This window comes from Sinocyclocheilus rhinocerous, unplaced genomic scaffold, assembly GCF_001515625.1.
Source record: "Sinocyclocheilus rhinocerous isolate Xijiao unplaced genomic scaffold, SAMN03320098_v1.1 scaffold960, whole genome shotgun sequence".
NCBI classification, from domain to species: Eukaryota; Metazoa; Chordata; class Actinopteri; order Cypriniformes; family Cyprinidae; genus Sinocyclocheilus; species Sinocyclocheilus rhinocerous.
Genome location: NW_015653482.1, coordinates 63,645 through 82,227, shown reverse-complemented (window position 1 = coordinate 82,227; position 18,583 = coordinate 63,645). Strand labels below are relative to the sequence as shown.

Genomic DNA, 18,583 nt, shown 5'->3' with positions numbered 1-18,583 from the left:
GATGATTACATCATGTCAATTCAGAACACTTTTTTTTCAATGCAACACATGTTTTTAGTGTTTCTTGAACAGAGCACAGTTCATGTAACTTGTTCTTCCAGAGCTTTTCAAAGTGAAAACGGTGTCACACCAGAGATCTTTATAATATTGTTTTGTCCTGACAGCAGTGACTCTAAACTTCTCATATGGAGGAATCAGCACCTCTTTTATGTAAGGATACTGAGAATATTTTGTCAGCTCAGCACTTTCACAAGTTATGATTTCAAAACAAGATTTAGTTCCAAAACCTTGCGTTACTTTAAGATTGAGAGAGGAAGACGTAAATGAGCCGAAACGAATCTCTTTGTTCAGAACATACTTATCAAAATTAGCTGTAGTACCACGATACGTTAAATAGCATTTATTTTGTGTTTTCTTCAGAATCTGTATCGCTTCCGTTAACAGAAAGTGAAGTGAATACCATGAGAATGTCTTGTGTTTGTACTGTTTTCTACCGTAACGAGTGTCATCGTTAAACTGACGATATATATATTTACCGGTGTACACATGAAGAGCGACTAAATGATTCCTTGTTAAATGATCTTTTGGAAACTTGACAAACTTTTCACTGTTTTGCCAATAATGTTTGAATTTAGCTGAGTTTTTCATTTCCTTCTCTAGATATTTTGTCTTCACCAGATGTGCCATTTTCCCCTTACAGCCGATATATTGGTCATCAGCTGAATTCGGTGCCATATCCAGTGGAAATATCTGTTCTGAAACAGCAGCAGCTCTGTGATCCTGCAGCAACAGCAATCATAATGATCAATCATCAGTATTCATGTCTGTAATATTCATACTAGAACACAAGCTTACCTGTTCTAGAGCAGCTAAAATGAGAAGAAGAGATTCAATGATCAGCAGCATCTTGATTCAGTCGAATCCCTCAGATGATCTAGTAGATCTAGTGAAGAGCAGATGCTGAAAGACAAGAAACACAACAGCCTTTTACAAATACTAAATAAAATGTTTAAATTTGTATTGGTATATTCTGACATATAGCAGAACTGTTTGAAATAATGACCTAAGTCTGTGATGTTCACTAATGAAAGTGTAATATTACCTGAGAATATTGTTGTCTCTTTTTGTCAGATTCGGTTGTCTTTTTTTTGTTATTTTTCAGGATCGCAGGAGCAATGATGAGAGGAGAAGATCAGAAAAGTCAGTCGCTCACAGGCAGACGACAATGACTCTTCAAGCCATATGAGGAAAGTGGCTTTTTATAATGCTGATAATGTGTGTGTCTGTGTGTGTTTTAAGAAATAATAGCTGAAGTGTATATTGTAGCAATCTGATTTCATAATAATTGGTGCAATGGTGAATTTGCATGAATTTGTTGATGAAATAGATAACCTAAGCCTGAGTTCAAAAGGAAAAAAAACCAGGGTTTTTGTGTATCATTGCATAAATATTATATACATATATATCAACATGTTTTATAGATTCCTAAAAATATGCATTATAGGATTCATTAAATTGATCAAAAGTGACAGTAAAGACATTTACACTGCACAGAAGATTTCTATTTCAAATACATGTAGTTCTTTTGAACTTTCTATTCATCAAAGAATCCACAAAAATATAAAGCAGCACAGCTATTTACATTGATAATAATAATTAAATGTTTCTTGAGCAGCAAATCAGCATATTAGAATGATTTCTGATCATGTGACACTGAAGACTGGAGTAATGATGCTGAAAATTCTGCTTTGTATCACGAGAATACATTTCATTTTAAAATATACTCAAATAGAAAACAGTTATTTTAAATTGTGATAATATTTCATTAAATTAAGTTTTTTTTATTGTGTTGTGGATCAAATAAATGCAGACTTGGTGAGCAGAAGAGGTTGAAAAGGTGCAGAAAGGTCATTTGGATAGCATTTATGTGAACACTCACTCAGATTCTTAAGTAATCACAAAAAGAATGCTTGCAAAACGTGCAAAGGTGCAGATCTGAATGAAGTGACATTAAAAATGATTTAAAATTCTTTAGAATTTATGTGGTAATCTTCTAGCAGCACGCATCTGTTTTCAACAGATAGCAATGTTGAAATTAAGGTCATTTGCTGTAGGTCCTAAAACGTGACTTTTGATCAAGTCCAGCACACAGATAAACGCCACTCAAATTGTCTCCAGAAAACATTACAATTTAGTTTGAATTATATTTTGATCAGCTCTTGGCACAGTGATGGATCAGTTTGATATTTTTGGCTCTACTGACTGCACACAGTTTTTAGGTTATAAGGGTTCAAGGTTAGACCTATGAATAGTGAGTAATCCAGCTCATTAATAATCTGAGCAAACCTCAAAGTAAGTGCTTAAGAATACATAGAGCAGGGGTCCTCGACTCTGGACCTCGAGATCCACTTTCCTCCAGAGTTTAGCTCCAACCCTCAATCAAACCTGAACAAGCTAATCAAGGTCTTCAGGATCACTACAGAGTTGCAGCTAGGTGTATGTAATCCAGTTTGGAGCTAAAAGTCTGCAGGAAAGTGGATCTGAAGGTAAATCCTGTATGGAGTGTAAATGTAAAAAGATATTGGATGTAATGAGATGTACAGTACTGTGCAAAAGTCTTAGGCCATTAGTATTTTCACCAACAAAAAATATGGATTTAATCTTTTTCTGTACTGTGTCAGTATGAAATATCGGTTTACATTTCCAAACAATCCTTTTGCCATTAATTGTAATAATGCAGTGAGATTTTTGATTGCACAAGGAGTCTGACAACAGCCAGTGCTCCACACAGAGATCTGTGTAAAATAATGTCATAAATAGATTTTATTTATCAATTAACTTCTATTAAAGGAACACTCCACTATTTTTGAAAATAGGCTCATTTTCCAACTCCCCATTGAATCTGATTAGACCGTTAGCATCTCGCTCAAAAATGACCAAAGAGTTTCTATATTTTTCTTATTTAAAACTTGACTCTTCTGTAGTTACATCGTGTACTAAGACCGACGGAAAATGAAAAGTTGTGATTTTCTAGGCCGATATGGCTAGGAACTATACTCCGGCGTAATAATCAAGGAACTTGGCTGCCGTACCATGGGTCGGAAGGCCAAATAAAGTGATTTTGCTTTCGCCTAGAAGCACACGGCGTCTCCCTGACATGGCTGCTTCAACCCTAACTGCGGTTACTGAAACCACGCTTTCTTTCTTTGCGTGCACATTTGGGTGGCATTATGCTAATATTTCCACATAGTGGGGTAGATATGTGGGGGCGTGTTAGAACGAGCCGTTTTAGGGGGGCGTGGCAGAGTCTTAACTTTGATAAAGAATATCTCTTTGGTTTTGAGACTTTAGTCTTTGCAACTTCAGGGATCTTATCTATGCACAATCAGCTTGTAACACTCCAAAGAGAAAGGAAAACTTGAAATCGCATCATATGACCCCTTTAAAGTAGCCCAATTCCACGGTGAAACCGCGGACTTGGCAACACTGCTCGGGAGTGGCCTGCTCCCCCTGCTGTTGTGTGTGTGTGTGTTAACTTATTGCTCACTCATCATCTTGTTTTTATCATCCGTGAACTTTAGCCTGAGATGGACTAAACAGAGTGTGACTGTACTGACCTTTCAGTGTTTTTGGTTGAGAGCATCTTCAGTCTGATGAGACTCAGCTTTCCAGTCATGGTTATACATGTCAAACCCATGGTTTTAGCTGAGTCACAAATATGTTTATATTTAGCACATTACTGCTTTTAGACTCATTTTAAATTGAATAATTTAAGGCAATCAACTAGAAATACACGAGTTAAAACTGCATTGTGAACACAGTTATGAGACCTATATTTTCTCAACCTGTTGTTGTTATTCATTTCTCTTGGTAATTAGATGATGATTTAATGACAAGCAAATTAAATATAGCATCATTACAAGGTCCTTAACATACTTTATGAACAAGCAATTTCCAGAAGAAGAACCATGTCTTCAGTCAAAAATAGCCATTACTTCATCCTACGCATGACATACCTTGCACGTCTTTTTAGTCTTGTCGTATTCAAAAAAAAATATTTATTTGTATTCAACGGCAGGAAATGAGAGCTGAACAATAAATGCAGTGTCAGGGGCTCACGTCTTCTGAGCAGAACTGCTGGGTGGCTATTGTGCGCGCTTCCTGTTAGCGTGTGTACTCGCTTCAACTTCTGTCAGTTCAGGGCGACACCACCATCTGGGGAACATATATCTGGGGAGAGTTTGTTTTACTTTAAACCATGCAAGGTACAAGCTTTTGCGGGGCTTCGAAGGGTGCTTTGGGATCCCATGGCCAACTAAGCAGACAAGGCTTTGCAATTATATAATGATATTGTTTTGGGGAATGCATACTGAGACATGTATTTTATAAAACTGTTCTTTCTCTTACACATTTGCAAAATATGGATGCACGGAATAAATCTTTGCATGCTGCTTTGCAATGTTTTAACCATTTTGCAGCACTGTAACATCTAGCCTACCTTAAAATTCACATATATATCTGCATAATTTTTAAAAAGTACATTCTTAGGAAAAAAAGGTACTATGCACTATTAAGGTACTAATACTAATATTTCAAAAGGTAGGGGCCTACTATTTAGGTGCATTTTAGGTAGGCTACTATATGCGCCTTTAGGGGTAAAAAGGTACAAAAGTGTACCTTCTGAAAAGTAATGCCCCAGTGACAGCTTTTGTACCTTTTTATTCTAAGGGTGTGTTTGTAATTCATTCATGTTGTTTGAATCTAACATACTCTCATGGTCATTTGTAGGCCTATCTATTTTATGCTTCTGCAAACTGGTTGTGAATGCAAAAATTTCAAACGATTTCTTTCTGAGGAAGGGTTAGGTTTAGGAGGTATTCCTTCATGCTTAGCCTATTTGTTTCTAAAAATCATGTTTTTGTACAAATCAAATTGTACAAATTCATATGAAATCGCTGCTTTGTATATAGTTACAAAGAGGTGAACACAATAAAATAAGTCACATTTTACACAACTTTGCAGTCCAAACTAAATGTAATAAGATAAAAAGACAATGTACTACAAAATGAAAACTTGTCTTTATATATATAGTGATTCTCCCTAATTCTTTTTAATCTTTTACATTTTCCTTTCTAAAATGCCTACATGACAGGCAGGTAAGCAAAACATTAAATTTTTTAGTAAGTTTTTTATTTTGATTGATGTTACTTTAAAATAATTTATTTGAATTTGACTTTTTTATGACTTTATTAATTGTTAGCTTTTCATTGAACTCGCAAACTCCATGCAGTTCCCTCATAAAATTTTCCCTCAGTTTGGGAAACCCTGAAATCTTATGATTAATTCACTTTATGTTGTTAATAACAACGAATGGAATATATATTCTTTGCATTTTAAAGGAACACTCCACTATTTTTGAAAATAGGCTCATTTTCCAACTCCCCTAGAGTTAAACAGTTGAGTTTTACCGTTTTTCGAATCCATTCAGCCGATCTCTGGGTCTGGCGGTAGCACTTTTAGCTTAGCTTAGCATAGATCATTGAATCTGATTAGACCGTTAGCATCTCGCTCAAAAATGACCAAAGAGTTTCTATATTTTTCTTATTTAAAACTTGACTCTTCTGTAGTTACATCGTGTACTAAGACCGACGGAAAATGAAAAGTTGTGATTTTCTAGGCCGATATGGCTAGGAACTATACTCCGGCGTAATAATCAAGGAACTTGGCTGCCGTACCATGGGTGCATCAGGCGCAATGATATTATGCATCACCTGAAAATAGGCTAACTTCCGTCAACATAACCAACGTGACCACCTGCTTGCACAGGGAGCGTGCTGGGGACTATTTTCAGGCGCTGTGTAATATCATTGCGCCTGCTGCACCCATGGTACGGCAGCAAAGTTCCTTGATGTAAAATAACATTTCATAGTCTTCACTTTATAAATTAAGTATAGATTAATACTTATGAAAGCAAAAAGTTATTCAACAGCATTTTGTGTTTTGTTGTGATTGACATTAATGACACAGACAGCAGCAGGTTTATTAGGCTGCTGTCATTTTAAGACCGAATAGACGGATCCAATTTGATTTCTTTTATGTCAACTATATTTGTGTATCTTTACATATAAGTGCAAGAAGACACGAAAGAAAACTAATCTCAGTATGCACACGGATTTATGGATGTATACTTTCGCCTATCACCGCACTGTGTCCACTGACTGACCACGCATATTTTCTGAAACGATGTCTTTGCAGATTGGAGAAAATAGCGCAGAAGTAGTAGTTTGCCGTAACAACTAAAAAGCATATTGTTAAACTTAAATCCATTTATTTTTATGTCAAACATTTCTTGGAAAGGTTAAAGGTGCATTGTCAAACCTAGCGGTTGAAATGGGTACCACAGTCCAAATTCAAAATATTGTTCCTCCCGCTCTTCAGCCGCGGGTTGCCAGATTGAGGATACAAATGCAACAGGAATGAGCATTGACAATGGAAGGCGACGAGCCTAAGGATGATTATTCACAGGGCAACTTTTGGCAATGTTGCCATCAATGGGCAACCAGGTGAAACACAAGGCCCACGACCGATCTAATGTATCCAGATATAATTTTTTTACCCATTTTCAATGGGAAAGTACCCAAACAACATTGCTCCAAAAAAAGTTGATGAGCTGATTTATCCATGTTTTAATATGCCTCTTTTTATATGGCTTTTTGATGGATGATGAGACTTTTTAGGTCAAGTAGAATCTGCTATCTCTGACCCAGTTTATTCGCTGGCTTCCATGGCTGCAATACGCTGGGTTTTCTGCCAAACTTGCAATCCGGGGTGTCGAAATACTATTGGGTAAATTAGAAGAGGGCGGAATCACACAGACCAAAACAAAAACAGACATTCCGACACAGAACCCACATTTCAAAGTAGAATAACTGGCTGTAGCGTTGTTTTTCTCAGAAACAAGTATGTGAACTTAGCATGTTTCCTAAATATCTGCAAACATATTATGGTATTTTTATGCTTTAGTACAAACAATTACATAAAGCTTGCATAAAGATTGTTTCAGATGGAAGTGGAAACTTTAATATTGAGGATTTTAAATAAAAATGTTTATTTCATGTATTTTGTGTGTTAAAGATTAACAAACTTAACAAAAACTATACAAATAAATAAAAAATATCTTGACCAAAATGGAGTAGGTAGAAACCATTGTTTATTACTCCTACACTTTTCATAATTTGAACATTTACGTTCATTCAGTCTCTCATTAACTTTATAAATTATTCTCCCATTAAGGATCTCAAACAGAATTCAGCCATTCAACAATATCAACAGCTCCTAAACAAATTATTAATTTAACAAAAGTCAAAGAATAGGTAACTTTAGAACATATTTAGAATATCATTACCGAGTTCAAATGTGTTACTACAAAGTTAACTTTCATTCTGTATTTAGCTTGCTGTGAGGCATCTATATATAGCTGAAGTGTGATGTTGATGCATCCAGCTCATGTAAACCAGTTTAGCTCATCGGATAATGCAACACGTCTGAAAGTCTGGTCTGTTTGTGGTTTCACAACAAGCACAAATTGTCAGTCTATCTGGGTATTAGTGGCCTTATTAAAAAAATGTATAATGTATATTTCAAAAGTTGTAAGTTGTTCACTGAATGTACACTGAGAAAAACACAATTACAGTTTTTATAAAAAAGACTACAACAAGCCCATTTAACCAAATACTGTTTATTGAAAATTTTTAGCCAGCAGTGGTGAACATTAGCATGCTAATACTACTACTACTACTACTACTACTACTACTACTACTACTACTACTACTACTACTACTACTACTACTACTACTACTAATACTACTACTACTACTACTACTACTACTACTACTACTACTACTACTACTACTACTACTAATAATAATAATAATAAAAGAATGATTTTGTATAGAATGAAAGTGTGTTCATATAGTTTTACTTTTAAGTAAACAAAATAAACAAATTTTTTTAAATATTTGATATTGCCAATATGTATTATGTTGCATTGCCATAAAAGATTATTGACTATAGCAAACCCCGACAATGTTGTTCAGTAATGTGATGCAACAAGAAAGAAATAAAGAAAAAATAAAAATAATATAAAACCACTCTGAGGCCACTAAAATCAGTTAATAACATTATTTCATTGTGCTGAACGTATATTTTCTGACAAAGAAATATTGATCTACACTGAGAGGAAAAAAAATTATATTAATCACTTAGTTCAGCTCAGAGCAAAACCTAATACTTTTGTATGGTCTCGATTGGTTTCTTGAATAGAGCACAGTTCAGGTCACTTATATTTCCAGAGCTTTTCAAAGTGTACACAGATTCACACCAAAGATCAGGCTGATCTGTCCTGTTTTTGACAGCAGTGACATTAAACACCTCATATGGAGGAATCAACACTTCTTGCTCACGAGAAAGCTTAGAATATTTAGTAATATTAGCACCTTCACACGTGTGGAGTTCAAAACAAGATACATTTCCAAAAAACTTTGCTCCGTTTTGATTATAGGTGGAAGATGTAAACGAGCCAAAACGAACCTTATTGCTGAGAACATTAAGAGAACACTTAAATTTTGTACCACGATAAGTATCATAGCATCTATTTTGTGTTCTCTTCAGAATCTGTATTGCATCTGTTAACAGAAAATGAAGTGAATACCATTCATATGTCTCATTTGTGTAGTTTTGTTTACCATAACGAGTGTCATTATTGAAATCACGAAATACTTTATCACCAGTGAACACATAAATGGCGATTGAATGATTCCTTGTCAAGTTATTTTCTGGCTTCTTAAAGTTTGTTTCACCCTCTTGCCAAGCTACTTTAAAATTTGATCTAGAGATATTGAGTTCCTTCTTCAGATATATTGTTTCCACCAGATGTGCCATTTTCCTGGTGCATCCATCATATTGGTCATCAACTGAATTCGGTGCCATATCCAGTGGAAATATATGTCCGTCAACAGCTGTTCTGTGCTCCTGCAGCATCAGGAATCATAATGATCAATCATCAGTATTCATGTCTGTAATATTCATACTAGAACACAAGCTTACCTGTCCTAGAGCAGCTAAAATGAGAAGAAGAGCTTCAATGATCAGCAGCGTCTTGATTCAGTCGAATCCCTCAGATGATCTAGTAGATCTAGTGAAGAACAGCTGCTGAAAGATAACCAGAGACACAACAGCATTTACAAAATACAAAATCTATCACTCCAACAGGAATATGTTGTTATATGATCTGAAAAGTAACTTTAACCTAAAATTACCTGAGTTATTTTTATTGTTTTCAGGAACAATGATGAGAGAAGAACAGAAAAGTCAGTCGCTCAGAGCCAGATGACAATGACCCTTAAGAGATGAGGAGGTTGAAGTTGCTTTTTATATTGCTACTAATGTGTGTGTGCATGTGTTTTCTGAGGTATACCAGCTGAGGTGTGATCTTGACGCATTTGGCTCAACTAAACTGTTGAGCTCATCATAACTTGAAGCACTTGTGAAGGTCTGTGTGTGGTTTCACACTGGACAAACTGAAAGGCTAAAAAAAAAAAAGCTTTAGCTTTTTAAAGTTTAAGTATTTTACTCCATATCAGTCGTATCAGATTCTGAATTAAATTAAATTTTAATTAAATAAATATAAACGGACAACAGGTGAACCTGCAGAAGGATCATGATAAATGGTTATTGTTTAGACTTAAGTTACAAATTGCTATCCATTCTGGTGTGATTTTTGACAAATGATTAATTTATTTTGTGGTTACATTTTTTTAAAATTATTTTTTATATTTGTCACTAGCAAATAACAAAATCACATAAAATGTGATTAGAATGTGATTTATGTCCCGAATTGTGGTGCAGAGATAACATGCAAACTTCATAATAAATTCATAGAAAGCTATGCTCATATAATATTAAATTTGACCCTTTGAGGTCAAATATTCTCTGAAGCACCTCATTGTACTGACCATTTGCTGAAAAAAAAAAAAAAAGTAAAAGCTTGAGGAAGACATTTTTGGTCCCCTTGAGGAAACAAGCTTCAAATCATACAGAATGAATTTTTTTGAAAATCTAAAAATGCCGGAAAGTTTCCAATTAGGGGCAGATCTACAGTTTGTACAGTAGAAAAAACATTAGGCCTATGGAATGTCCCCATAAAACATGGAAACCCAATGTGTGTGTGTGTGCGTGTGTGCGCGCGTGTGTGTGTGTGTTTTTAATCATACAGTTTGTACAGTATAAAAACCATTAGGCCTATGGAATGTCCCCATAAAACATGGAAACCCAATGTGTGTGTGTGTGCGTGTGCGTGTGTGCGCGCGTGTGTGTGTGTGTTTTTAATCTTAGATTTTTGAGAATGTTGACAAATGTTTGAGATTAGAATGTGAAGTGCTGAGCTTCACATACTATGTCCAATCTTCAAAGTAAAAGTGAAAAATAGAGTTTTCTAAGAGCCCCTAGGAATGTACAGAGGATGAATGATGACTATGGGATTAAAAGGTTAAAATGAATCTCAGAGAATGGCCAGTAGATGGTGCTGTAACCACACTGCACAAGTGCACTCAGGGATTGATGTCAAGTAAGTGTGTTTCAAACAAGGTGTCCAATCCTGTACATGCAAAGTTCAGCTCCAACCTACTGTAGATCAAACACAGCTGAATCAGCTACAATTAAGATCTTCAGGAGCATTTGATAATTACAGACAGCTGTGTTCGATCAGGGTTAAAGCTGAACTCTGCAGGCAGGAAGATCTCCAGGAACAGGACTAACAGCCCTGAATTATAGACCATCCAGTTTCTCTGTTTGGACAACAAAGAAATGGCTTTTAAATGAGGATGAATGTACCTGTATCACAGCACCAGTCATGCTTGTTTGCCAAAATCCTGAAACTTTGGGTCCTCATATTCAATTAGGTCTATTCAAGGCATTTTCCATAAACAATAGCTGAGATGGTGTTGGATTTTGCCAGTTGGGTCATATCAAATGTATTTTCCTGCAGGAAATATGTCGGGACCCCCTCGGTAAAAATCGTGTGCCGGGCCCCCTCTCCCTCGTTGACCCTTGGAATCGTCCTCACCTTCCCCCCGTTACAGCGCCCATGGAATCAGTACCTCTTTCTCCTCAGGATACTTTGAATATTTTATCAGATCAGCACCTTCACAAGTGTAAATTTCAAAACAAGATTTGATTTTAAAACCCTGTATTACCCTTCGATCAAGAGAGGAGAATGAAAATGAGCTCAAACGAACCTCAATGTCGCCACAAGAGGTCCCCAAATGGTACATTGATGTCATACACCAATTTGGCACGCTTTTACGCCAGATGCTCTGGCTGCCACAACCCAGCACTGAGAGGCCACTAACTCATGCAACCCCAGTGCTGGGACACACTCACTCATTCCTCTGGAAACCAGAGCACCCGGAGGAAACCTACGGCAGACTCCACACAGAAAGGCTTCCTGGCTCAGCTGGGACTCAAACCAGAGGCATTCTTGCTGTCTTTGAGACGACAGTGTTACCGATTGAACCACTGTGCTGTCCAAATTCTGAAGCCAATAATCTCTATAATGTATATAAAGACTTCCAAATATTTAAAATTATGCTTGTCTGTAATTTCTATTATAAATTATCTTTCCTACGTTAAGTAGGGATGCACCGATACCACTTTTTCCAGAGCGAGTCCAATACTGATACTTTTATTTCCGGTACTTTCTGATGCCAATACCTGCATTATCATAGCATTTGTAATTTTTTTAAATATTGGGTACAGAACTGCCCCCCCCAAAATAAAGTTATATTATCATATTACCTGGCTCCATTTAGTGAACAGATACTTCTTTCAGTTATTTTCAAACTTAATTTTTTTCCTTAAAATTGTATTGTACAAGCAAACTTTCACTGTTCATTTTATTGTTCTATGGTATTTCATCTTTAATTTAATAGCACATTAGAGCTGCTCCATTGCAGTCCTGTAATCACAAGACACAAGACCAGTCGCTATACTTAAATCTTGTAACAGCAATGGACATATTTTCTGAAAAAGCCGCGTTTTTATCATCTGAAAGGTGCTGTGACTTATATTCCAAACTTTGGTTTGAAGTTACCCTTTAACGGATTTGAATATTAGAGGCGTATTAGTGTGTTATGTGTAAGCCAGGTTAAAGAGATGGGTCTTTAATCTAGATTTAAACTGACAGAGTGTGTCTGCCTCCCGAACAATGTTAGGTAGGTTATTCCAGAGTTTGGGCGCTAAATAGGAAAAGGATCTTCCGCCCGCAGTTGATTTTGATATTCTAGGTATTATCAAATTGCTAGAGTTTTGCGAAGGCAGTGGACGTGGAGGACTATATTGCAATAAGAGCTCGTTCAAATACTGAGGTGCTAAACCATTCAGGGCTTTATAAGTAATAAGCAAGATTTTAAAATCTATACGATGTTTAATAGGGAGCCAGTGCAGTGTTGACAGAACCGGGCTAATATGGTCATACTTCCTGGTTCTAGTAAGAACTCTAGCTGCTGCAATTTGGACCAGCTGGAGTTTGTTTATTAATCGTGCAGAACAACCACCCAATAAAGCATTACAATAATCTAACCTTGAGGTCATGAACGCATGAATTAACATTTCTGCATTTGACATTGAGAGCATAGGTCGTAATTTAGATATATTTTTGAGATGGGAAAATGCAGTTTTACAAATGCTAGAAACGTGGCTTTATATCACAAATCTGTTAACAAGTTCAGACTATTATTGTCTGAAGCTGTTATAATATTGTTTTTGACAAATTTCATAACATTTTACAATATGGTTCTATAAAGTCTGACCAAGTGAAGTTTCAGGAGTGACAACCGCATTAAAATAAGGGAGTGAATTCCCTAAATTATGGTTTCGGTACGGAAAACAACTCACTGACCAAAGTAATATTACAACTCATTATGTTCTGCAATTTTAACTAAACCAACGTCGACATAGGTGTCATTTTTTTGTACGTGCTCTGTAGAGCGCTTCTGGTGCTGTGTTGCCATGTCCTTTAATTTTAAGCGTCTTTGAGCTTGTGTTTGTGCATGGCTCACAAAACGATCTGGTTTATGGACTTATTAAAGTGGGAAGTTGTGGATTGCGACATTTTGGTCATATTTTAAATACCAAGTATTTGGATATATTTCGGTTTATTAAGAACTTGTTCTTGTTTGCATTACTACATTTACATTTACTACACGAATGAGTAAAAGAGTAAAGACTCGCCTACTATTACTTGTACCAGAGACACGTCTGGACTGGGCAAAGGATGAAAGAGTGAATCTTCTCATCTCATCTGAGAATGCAGCTCTTGTGAAGGTCTGGTCTGTGTGGTTTCAAGTAGGAAAAACTCTTGAATTCCTGTCTGTCTAATTTGAGTAGGACTCCCCTTACGAAAAATAAGTTTATTCAAGTGTGCTATTAGTATACTTCTTTTAAACTAAAAAATAGGAAAGTATACTTTCAGTCTAATTTGATGTACTTCTCAGACATTTAGTCCCAAGGAGTATTGAAATAGTACACTTACAAGTATACTACTTATATACACTGATATTTGTATACTACATAAAGTATACTTAAAAATATACTTGGACTTTACTTAAGTATACTTAATAAAATAAACTTGAAGTACTACTTTTTGGTAAGGGTCATTTATAAGATGATTTGTTGTCAGATGCTGATGCTCAGGGAAATAATGAACCAAGGCTATATGATATTTTGGCTATGATATTGCTGGCAGTTATCTAGATAACAAGCACTAAAATTGTTCAGCAAAAATGTGTAAGTATAAATAAAGAAATGTTTTAGACATAAAATCACTTAAAGGCCACTGAATTGAGTCACTTAAAAATAACTATTTCTTTATGTTGAAATTCTGTAAACAAATTGTGTTTTCTGATAAAGACTTATCGAACTTAACTGAGAGAAAAACATTCTTTATATATGGAACTGATGTACATGATTTTATCATGTGAATTCAAGCATTTTGTTCAGCACACAACATATTTCTTCATTATGGTCTTGGGTGGTTTCTTGAATAGAGCACAGTTCAGGTAACTTCTCTTTCCGGAGCTTTTCAAAGTGAACACAGTGTCACACCAGAGATCTTTCTGCTGTTTTCTTGTCTTGACAGCAGTGACTTTAAACTTCTCATATGGAGGAATCAGCACCTCTTTCTCATGAGGAAGCTTAGAGTATTTTGACACATCAGCACCTGTACAAGTGTAGATTTCAAAACAAGACACATTTCCAAAAACCTGTGCTTTTTTACGATCAAGAGAGGATGAAGCAAATGAGCCAAATCGAACCTCTTTGTTCAGAACACGCTTATTAAATTCAGCTTTGGTACCACGAAAAGTTGAATAACATTTCTTTTGTGTTTTCTTCAGAATCTGTATCGCTTCTGTTAACAGAAAGTGAAGTGAATACCATTTGTATCTCATTTGTTTGTACTTTTTTTCAGGATTAAAAAGCTTATATACATTACTATCACTGTACACATAAATAGCAATTAAATGATTCTTTGTCAGGTTATCATTTTGGGTCTTGACAAAGTCTTCCCCTTTTTTCCAAGCAATTTTAAAATCAGTTGAGTTTTTGATTTCCTTCTTTAGATATTTTGTCTTCACCAGATTTGCCATTTTCTCTCTACAGCCATCATATTGGTCATCAACTGAATTCGGTGCCATATCCAGTGGACATTTCTTTTCAACAGCAGCAGCAGCTCTGTGATCCTGCTGCAATCATAATGATCAATCATCAGTATTCATGTCTGTAATATTCATACTAGAACACAAGCTTACCTGTCCTAGAGCAGCTAAAATGAGAAGAAGAGCTTCAATGATCAGCAGCATCTTGACTCAGTCGAATCCCTCAGATGATCTAGTAGATCTAGAGAAGAGCAAATGCTGAAAGACAACCAGAAACACAAAAGCTTTTTCTCAAATACTAAACCAGTGACACTAAGTATAATAGAAAGCAATATGAACATTGACCTTTTATGTGAACACCAAACTTACCTGAGAATATTGTTCTCTCTTGTTGTCAGATTATGTTTTCCTTTTTGTTATTTTTCAGGAGTTCAGCAGCAACAGCGAGAGGAGAAGATCAACAACAACTCTTCAAACCAGGAGATGAGGAAAGTGGCTGTTTTATATACCTGATAATGTGTGTGTGTGCTAAGAAATAATAGTGCGATTGTGATGCATCTAGCTCATCTAAATGGTTTAGATCATTAGCACTTGCGAAGATCTGGTGTTTGTGTGGTTTCACACCGGACAAACTCTTGAGTTCCTGTCTGTCTAACTTGAATGCTAGATTATTTTCAAAATGATCTCCTCAAAATGTGTAATAATGGTACATGATGGACATTGTTGATGAAAATGTATATGTCTGCAGGATGTCCCATCCCTTCTCCAACCCCTAAACCACTTTCTAATTCAAAAGAAATAAACATAAAAAATTTAACATTTATGAATTAACCAACTCATATTTAATACAAGTTCACAGACAGAACAGTTAAGACACGTATCAGTATGTTTTTATAGACACTAAAATTCCTTTACACAACTAAGGCTTTTACTCCATATCTGAAAGACCATTCAATATATATCGACACATCTAAATGAAAAAAAAATTGTCAAGGAGGTGATTCAACTGGCAGTAAAGTGTACACTAACTATTAGCCATTAGTGTCAATTTCTGCTTTATGATCGAGAGAGAAGAATTTCAATTTAGCCCAGATGAACCTTCTAGTTCAGACTCATATTTTCAGATTTGGGGTAACACAAGCTAAATTTTCACATTTAGAAATGTATTTCAGGCACTGTGAGATCAAATAGTGCTGAAGTAATCCTGATGCATCAAGCTCATCTGATGCAACACTTCTGTGTGGTTTCCAGCAGAACAAACTTTCTGTTACTGTCTAAGATGAGTAATAGGCTCAAGTATAAAACCTTAGGTATATTTCACATGCATATGCTCAAAAATGTTCATTTAACTTAATTAAATTGAGGAAAGCTTTTCTATCAAATTAAAGTTTGTTTTATGATGTCTAGAAACACTTTTTATTTCAAACAAATATCTTATTGAACAAACCTAATTAATTGGATTTCTCAGTTTTTTTTTTTTACTACTGAAATTAATATTTTCCATTTATCTGCTAGATAGCAACATTTTTTTGTGTAATGGGATGAACACTTATGAAGAGACTCATCATTGCACAAGTCTGAGTTACTGTAATAGAGCCGCCCACAACAAAACCAGCTTCTGCACAATGAAAAACACAAAAACTCCAACATGACAGAAACTCTTCTCAGACTCAACCATGACTAAAGTAAAATTTATATTTTAAAAAATCCATTGAAAAAACATAACATTCCAAATGAATCAAATACTTTTAGCAGTTAGTGTGCTATTGCTGGCATTTAGCAAAATAGCAAGCACTAAAATTGTTCAGTGACATGATACAAAAAAAGATTTAAGTGTAAATGAAGTAATAAATTACAAACACATATAAAATGACTCTGAGGCCACTGAATTGGGTCACTTGAAAATAACTTTATTTTTTTTATTGTTGAAATTATGCAAACAAATCATGTTTTCTGTTCAAATTGTTTTTTGTTTTTGTTTTTTTGACAAAGAATTGTTGAGCTAAACCAAGAGGGACAAATGTTGGAATTGGTGTACTATAAATTCATAAATTCAAAGCTCTTTGTTCAGTAGGCCTACTTTCATTGCCAGTCTTAGTATTTTGATATGGTCTTGGTTGGTTTCTTGAATAGAGCACAGTTCAGGTCACTTCTGTTTCCAGAGCTTTTCAAAGTGAACACAGTGTCACACCGGAGATCTTTCTGGTGTTTTCTTGTCTTGACAGCAGTGACTTTAAACGTCTCATAAGGAGGAATCAGCACCTCTTCCTCCTTGTCATGCTTAGAATATTTTGCCAAATTTGCACCTTCAGAAGTGTAGATTACAAAACAAGATTTTTTTCCAAAAAAATTTGTTTTGGTGTGATTAAAAGAGGAAGAAGCAAATGAGCCAAAACGAACCTCTTTGTTTAGAACACTCTCATTAAAATTAACATTTGTACCACGATAAGTTAACATGCATCCTTTTTGTGTTTTCTTCAGAATCTGTATCGCATCTGTTAACAAAAAGTGAAGTGAATACCATGTGAATTTCTTGTTTTGGTATTTTTTTCTTTTCATTACGAACAGCATTATTGAAATCCTTATAAATCTCAAATTTAGAGTTAGTGTACACATAGATAGCGATCGAATGATTCTTTGTCAAGTTATCTCCGGGTGGCTTGTAATTCTTTTCAGCTTGTTTCCAAGCATTTGCAAAATTAGATTGCATTTCCTTTTCGAGATATTTGGTCTTCACCATATTCGCCATTTCCTTTGTACAGCCGTCATAATTGTCATCAACAGAATTCAGTGCCATATCCAGTGGAAATATATTTCTTGCAGCAGCAGCTCTGTGATCCTGCAGCAACAGGAATCATAATGATCAATCGTCAGTATTCATGTTTGTAATATTCATACTAGAACACAAGCTTACCTGTCCTAGAGCAGCTAAAATGAGAAGAAGAGCTTCAATGATCAGCAGCATCTTGACTCAGTCGAATCCCTCAGATGATCTATTAAGAAATAGTGAAGCGCAGATGCTGAAAGACGAGAAACACAAAATTGTCTCACAAATACTAAATCTGTACCTTGAAATATAATGGAAAGAAATGTGTACTTAGATTTGTACAATTAAAATGTTCACCAATCTCTTACAGTTTTTTTGAATTGCTTTGGCGCAATTTTCACAAGCAATTGGTAAATGTTCAAAACTCTTAGTAGTAATATAACAACAGATCATCAAAAGTGCACTTTTTTCAATCATTTCAGCATATTTTCAATTGTGTTAGTACAATACACACAATCACAAAATATCCTTTTCACTACACAAAATAAGTGTTTCATCTATATAAATGTTTCATTCTCATGAACTGCCTTTCATAAAGCTATTACTATCAAACTTTTCATTAGCATGACTTCTCATTCAGTTTAATACATCTGTCTATTATTTAAACTAACTCATCTTAATGGTTATTCAGTGAATCATATGGTGCATCTATAGATATAGATTCAATAGATATTTAGTTTCTATAGAACGTGATTGCAATTTAGGGATAACCAAATGCACTGAATTATTTTGACACTAAAAGTGATATATCTAAGATAACCACTATTTTGTAAGGGTGTGTGTGTGGTTCAGGTAAACCCTATTTTATGGGGACAAAATGTCACAAATCCCACAAAGATGGCAATTGTCCTTTTTAAGGGTCCAATGAGAAAAAAATACATTTTTGTAAGGGTAGGTTTAGGAGTAGGGTTAGTTTAGGGGGAGACAGTATAAAACCCATTACTCCTATGGAATGTCACCATAATGATAGGAAAACCTGCGTGTGTGTGTGTGTGTGTGTACCTACTTACTGTAACCATATTTTGGGGACAAATTGGTACCCAGA

At 35.3% G+C, this 18,583-nt stretch overlaps 3 protein-coding genes and 1 pseudogene across 3 annotated transcripts; all 4 read right to left on the bottom strand.

Moving 5' to 3' along the window:
- LOC107716261 (NAD(P)(+)--arginine ADP-ribosyltransferase 2-like) lies at nucleotides 1-906 on the bottom strand. Its single transcript, XM_016522639.1, has 2 exons — nucleotides 856-906; nucleotides 1-780 (listed from the first exon to the last, which is right to left on the bottom strand). Exons 1-2 carry the CDS (start codon nucleotides 904-906, stop codon nucleotides 55-57), a joined length of 777 nt encoding a protein of 258 aa, XP_016378125.1. The 3' UTR covers nucleotides 1-54.
- A 6-nt stretch (nucleotides 907-912) lies between these two features.
- On the bottom strand, nucleotides 913-9,147 carry LOC107716253 (NAD(P)(+)--arginine ADP-ribosyltransferase 2-like; annotated as a pseudogene).
- Nucleotides 9,148-14,051: 4,904 nt separating this feature from the next.
- On the bottom strand, nucleotides 14,052-15,094 carry LOC107716252 (NAD(P)(+)--arginine ADP-ribosyltransferase 2-like). The gene is made up of 3 exons (XM_016522633.1): nucleotides 15,081-15,094; nucleotides 14,865-14,969; nucleotides 14,052-14,795 (listed from the first exon to the last, which is right to left on the bottom strand). The coding sequence occupies exons 2-3, from the start codon at nucleotides 14,913-14,915 to the stop codon at nucleotides 14,052-14,054; spliced, it is 795 nt and encodes a 264-aa protein (XP_016378119.1). The 5' UTR covers nucleotides 14,916-14,969; nucleotides 15,081-15,094.
- Nucleotides 15,095-16,732: 1,638 nt separating this feature from the next.
- On the bottom strand, nucleotides 16,733-17,676 carry LOC107716260 (GPI-linked NAD(P)(+)--arginine ADP-ribosyltransferase 1-like). The gene is given in 3 exon segments (XM_016522638.1): nucleotides 16,733-17,261; nucleotides 17,263-17,550; nucleotides 17,626-17,676. Coding segments are annotated over 3 exon segments (795 nt in total). The 3' UTR covers nucleotides 16,733-16,805.
- Between the last annotated feature and the right edge of the window lie 907 nt (nucleotides 17,677-18,583).

What these genes read in the sequence shown, in the direction of transcription:
- LOC107716261 (XM_016522639.1), bottom strand. Translation starts at nt 906, where the DNA reads ATGCTGCTGATCATTGAATCTCTTCTTCTCATTTTAGCTGCTCTAGAA. An exon ending in TTTTAGCTGCTCTAGAACAG is followed by an intron (nt 781 to 855) that starts GTAAGCTTGTGT and finishes CTGTTGCTGCAG; the next exon opens with GATCACAGAGCTGCTGCTGT.
- LOC107716252 (XM_016522633.1), bottom strand. Translation starts at nt 14,915, where the DNA reads ATGCTGCTGATCATTGAAGCTCTTCTTCTCATTTTAGCTGCTCTAGGA. An exon ending in TTTTAGCTGCTCTAGGACAG is followed by an intron (nt 14,796 to 14,864) that starts GTAAGCTTGTGT and finishes TGATTGCAGCAG; the next exon opens with GATCACAGAGCTGCTGCTGC.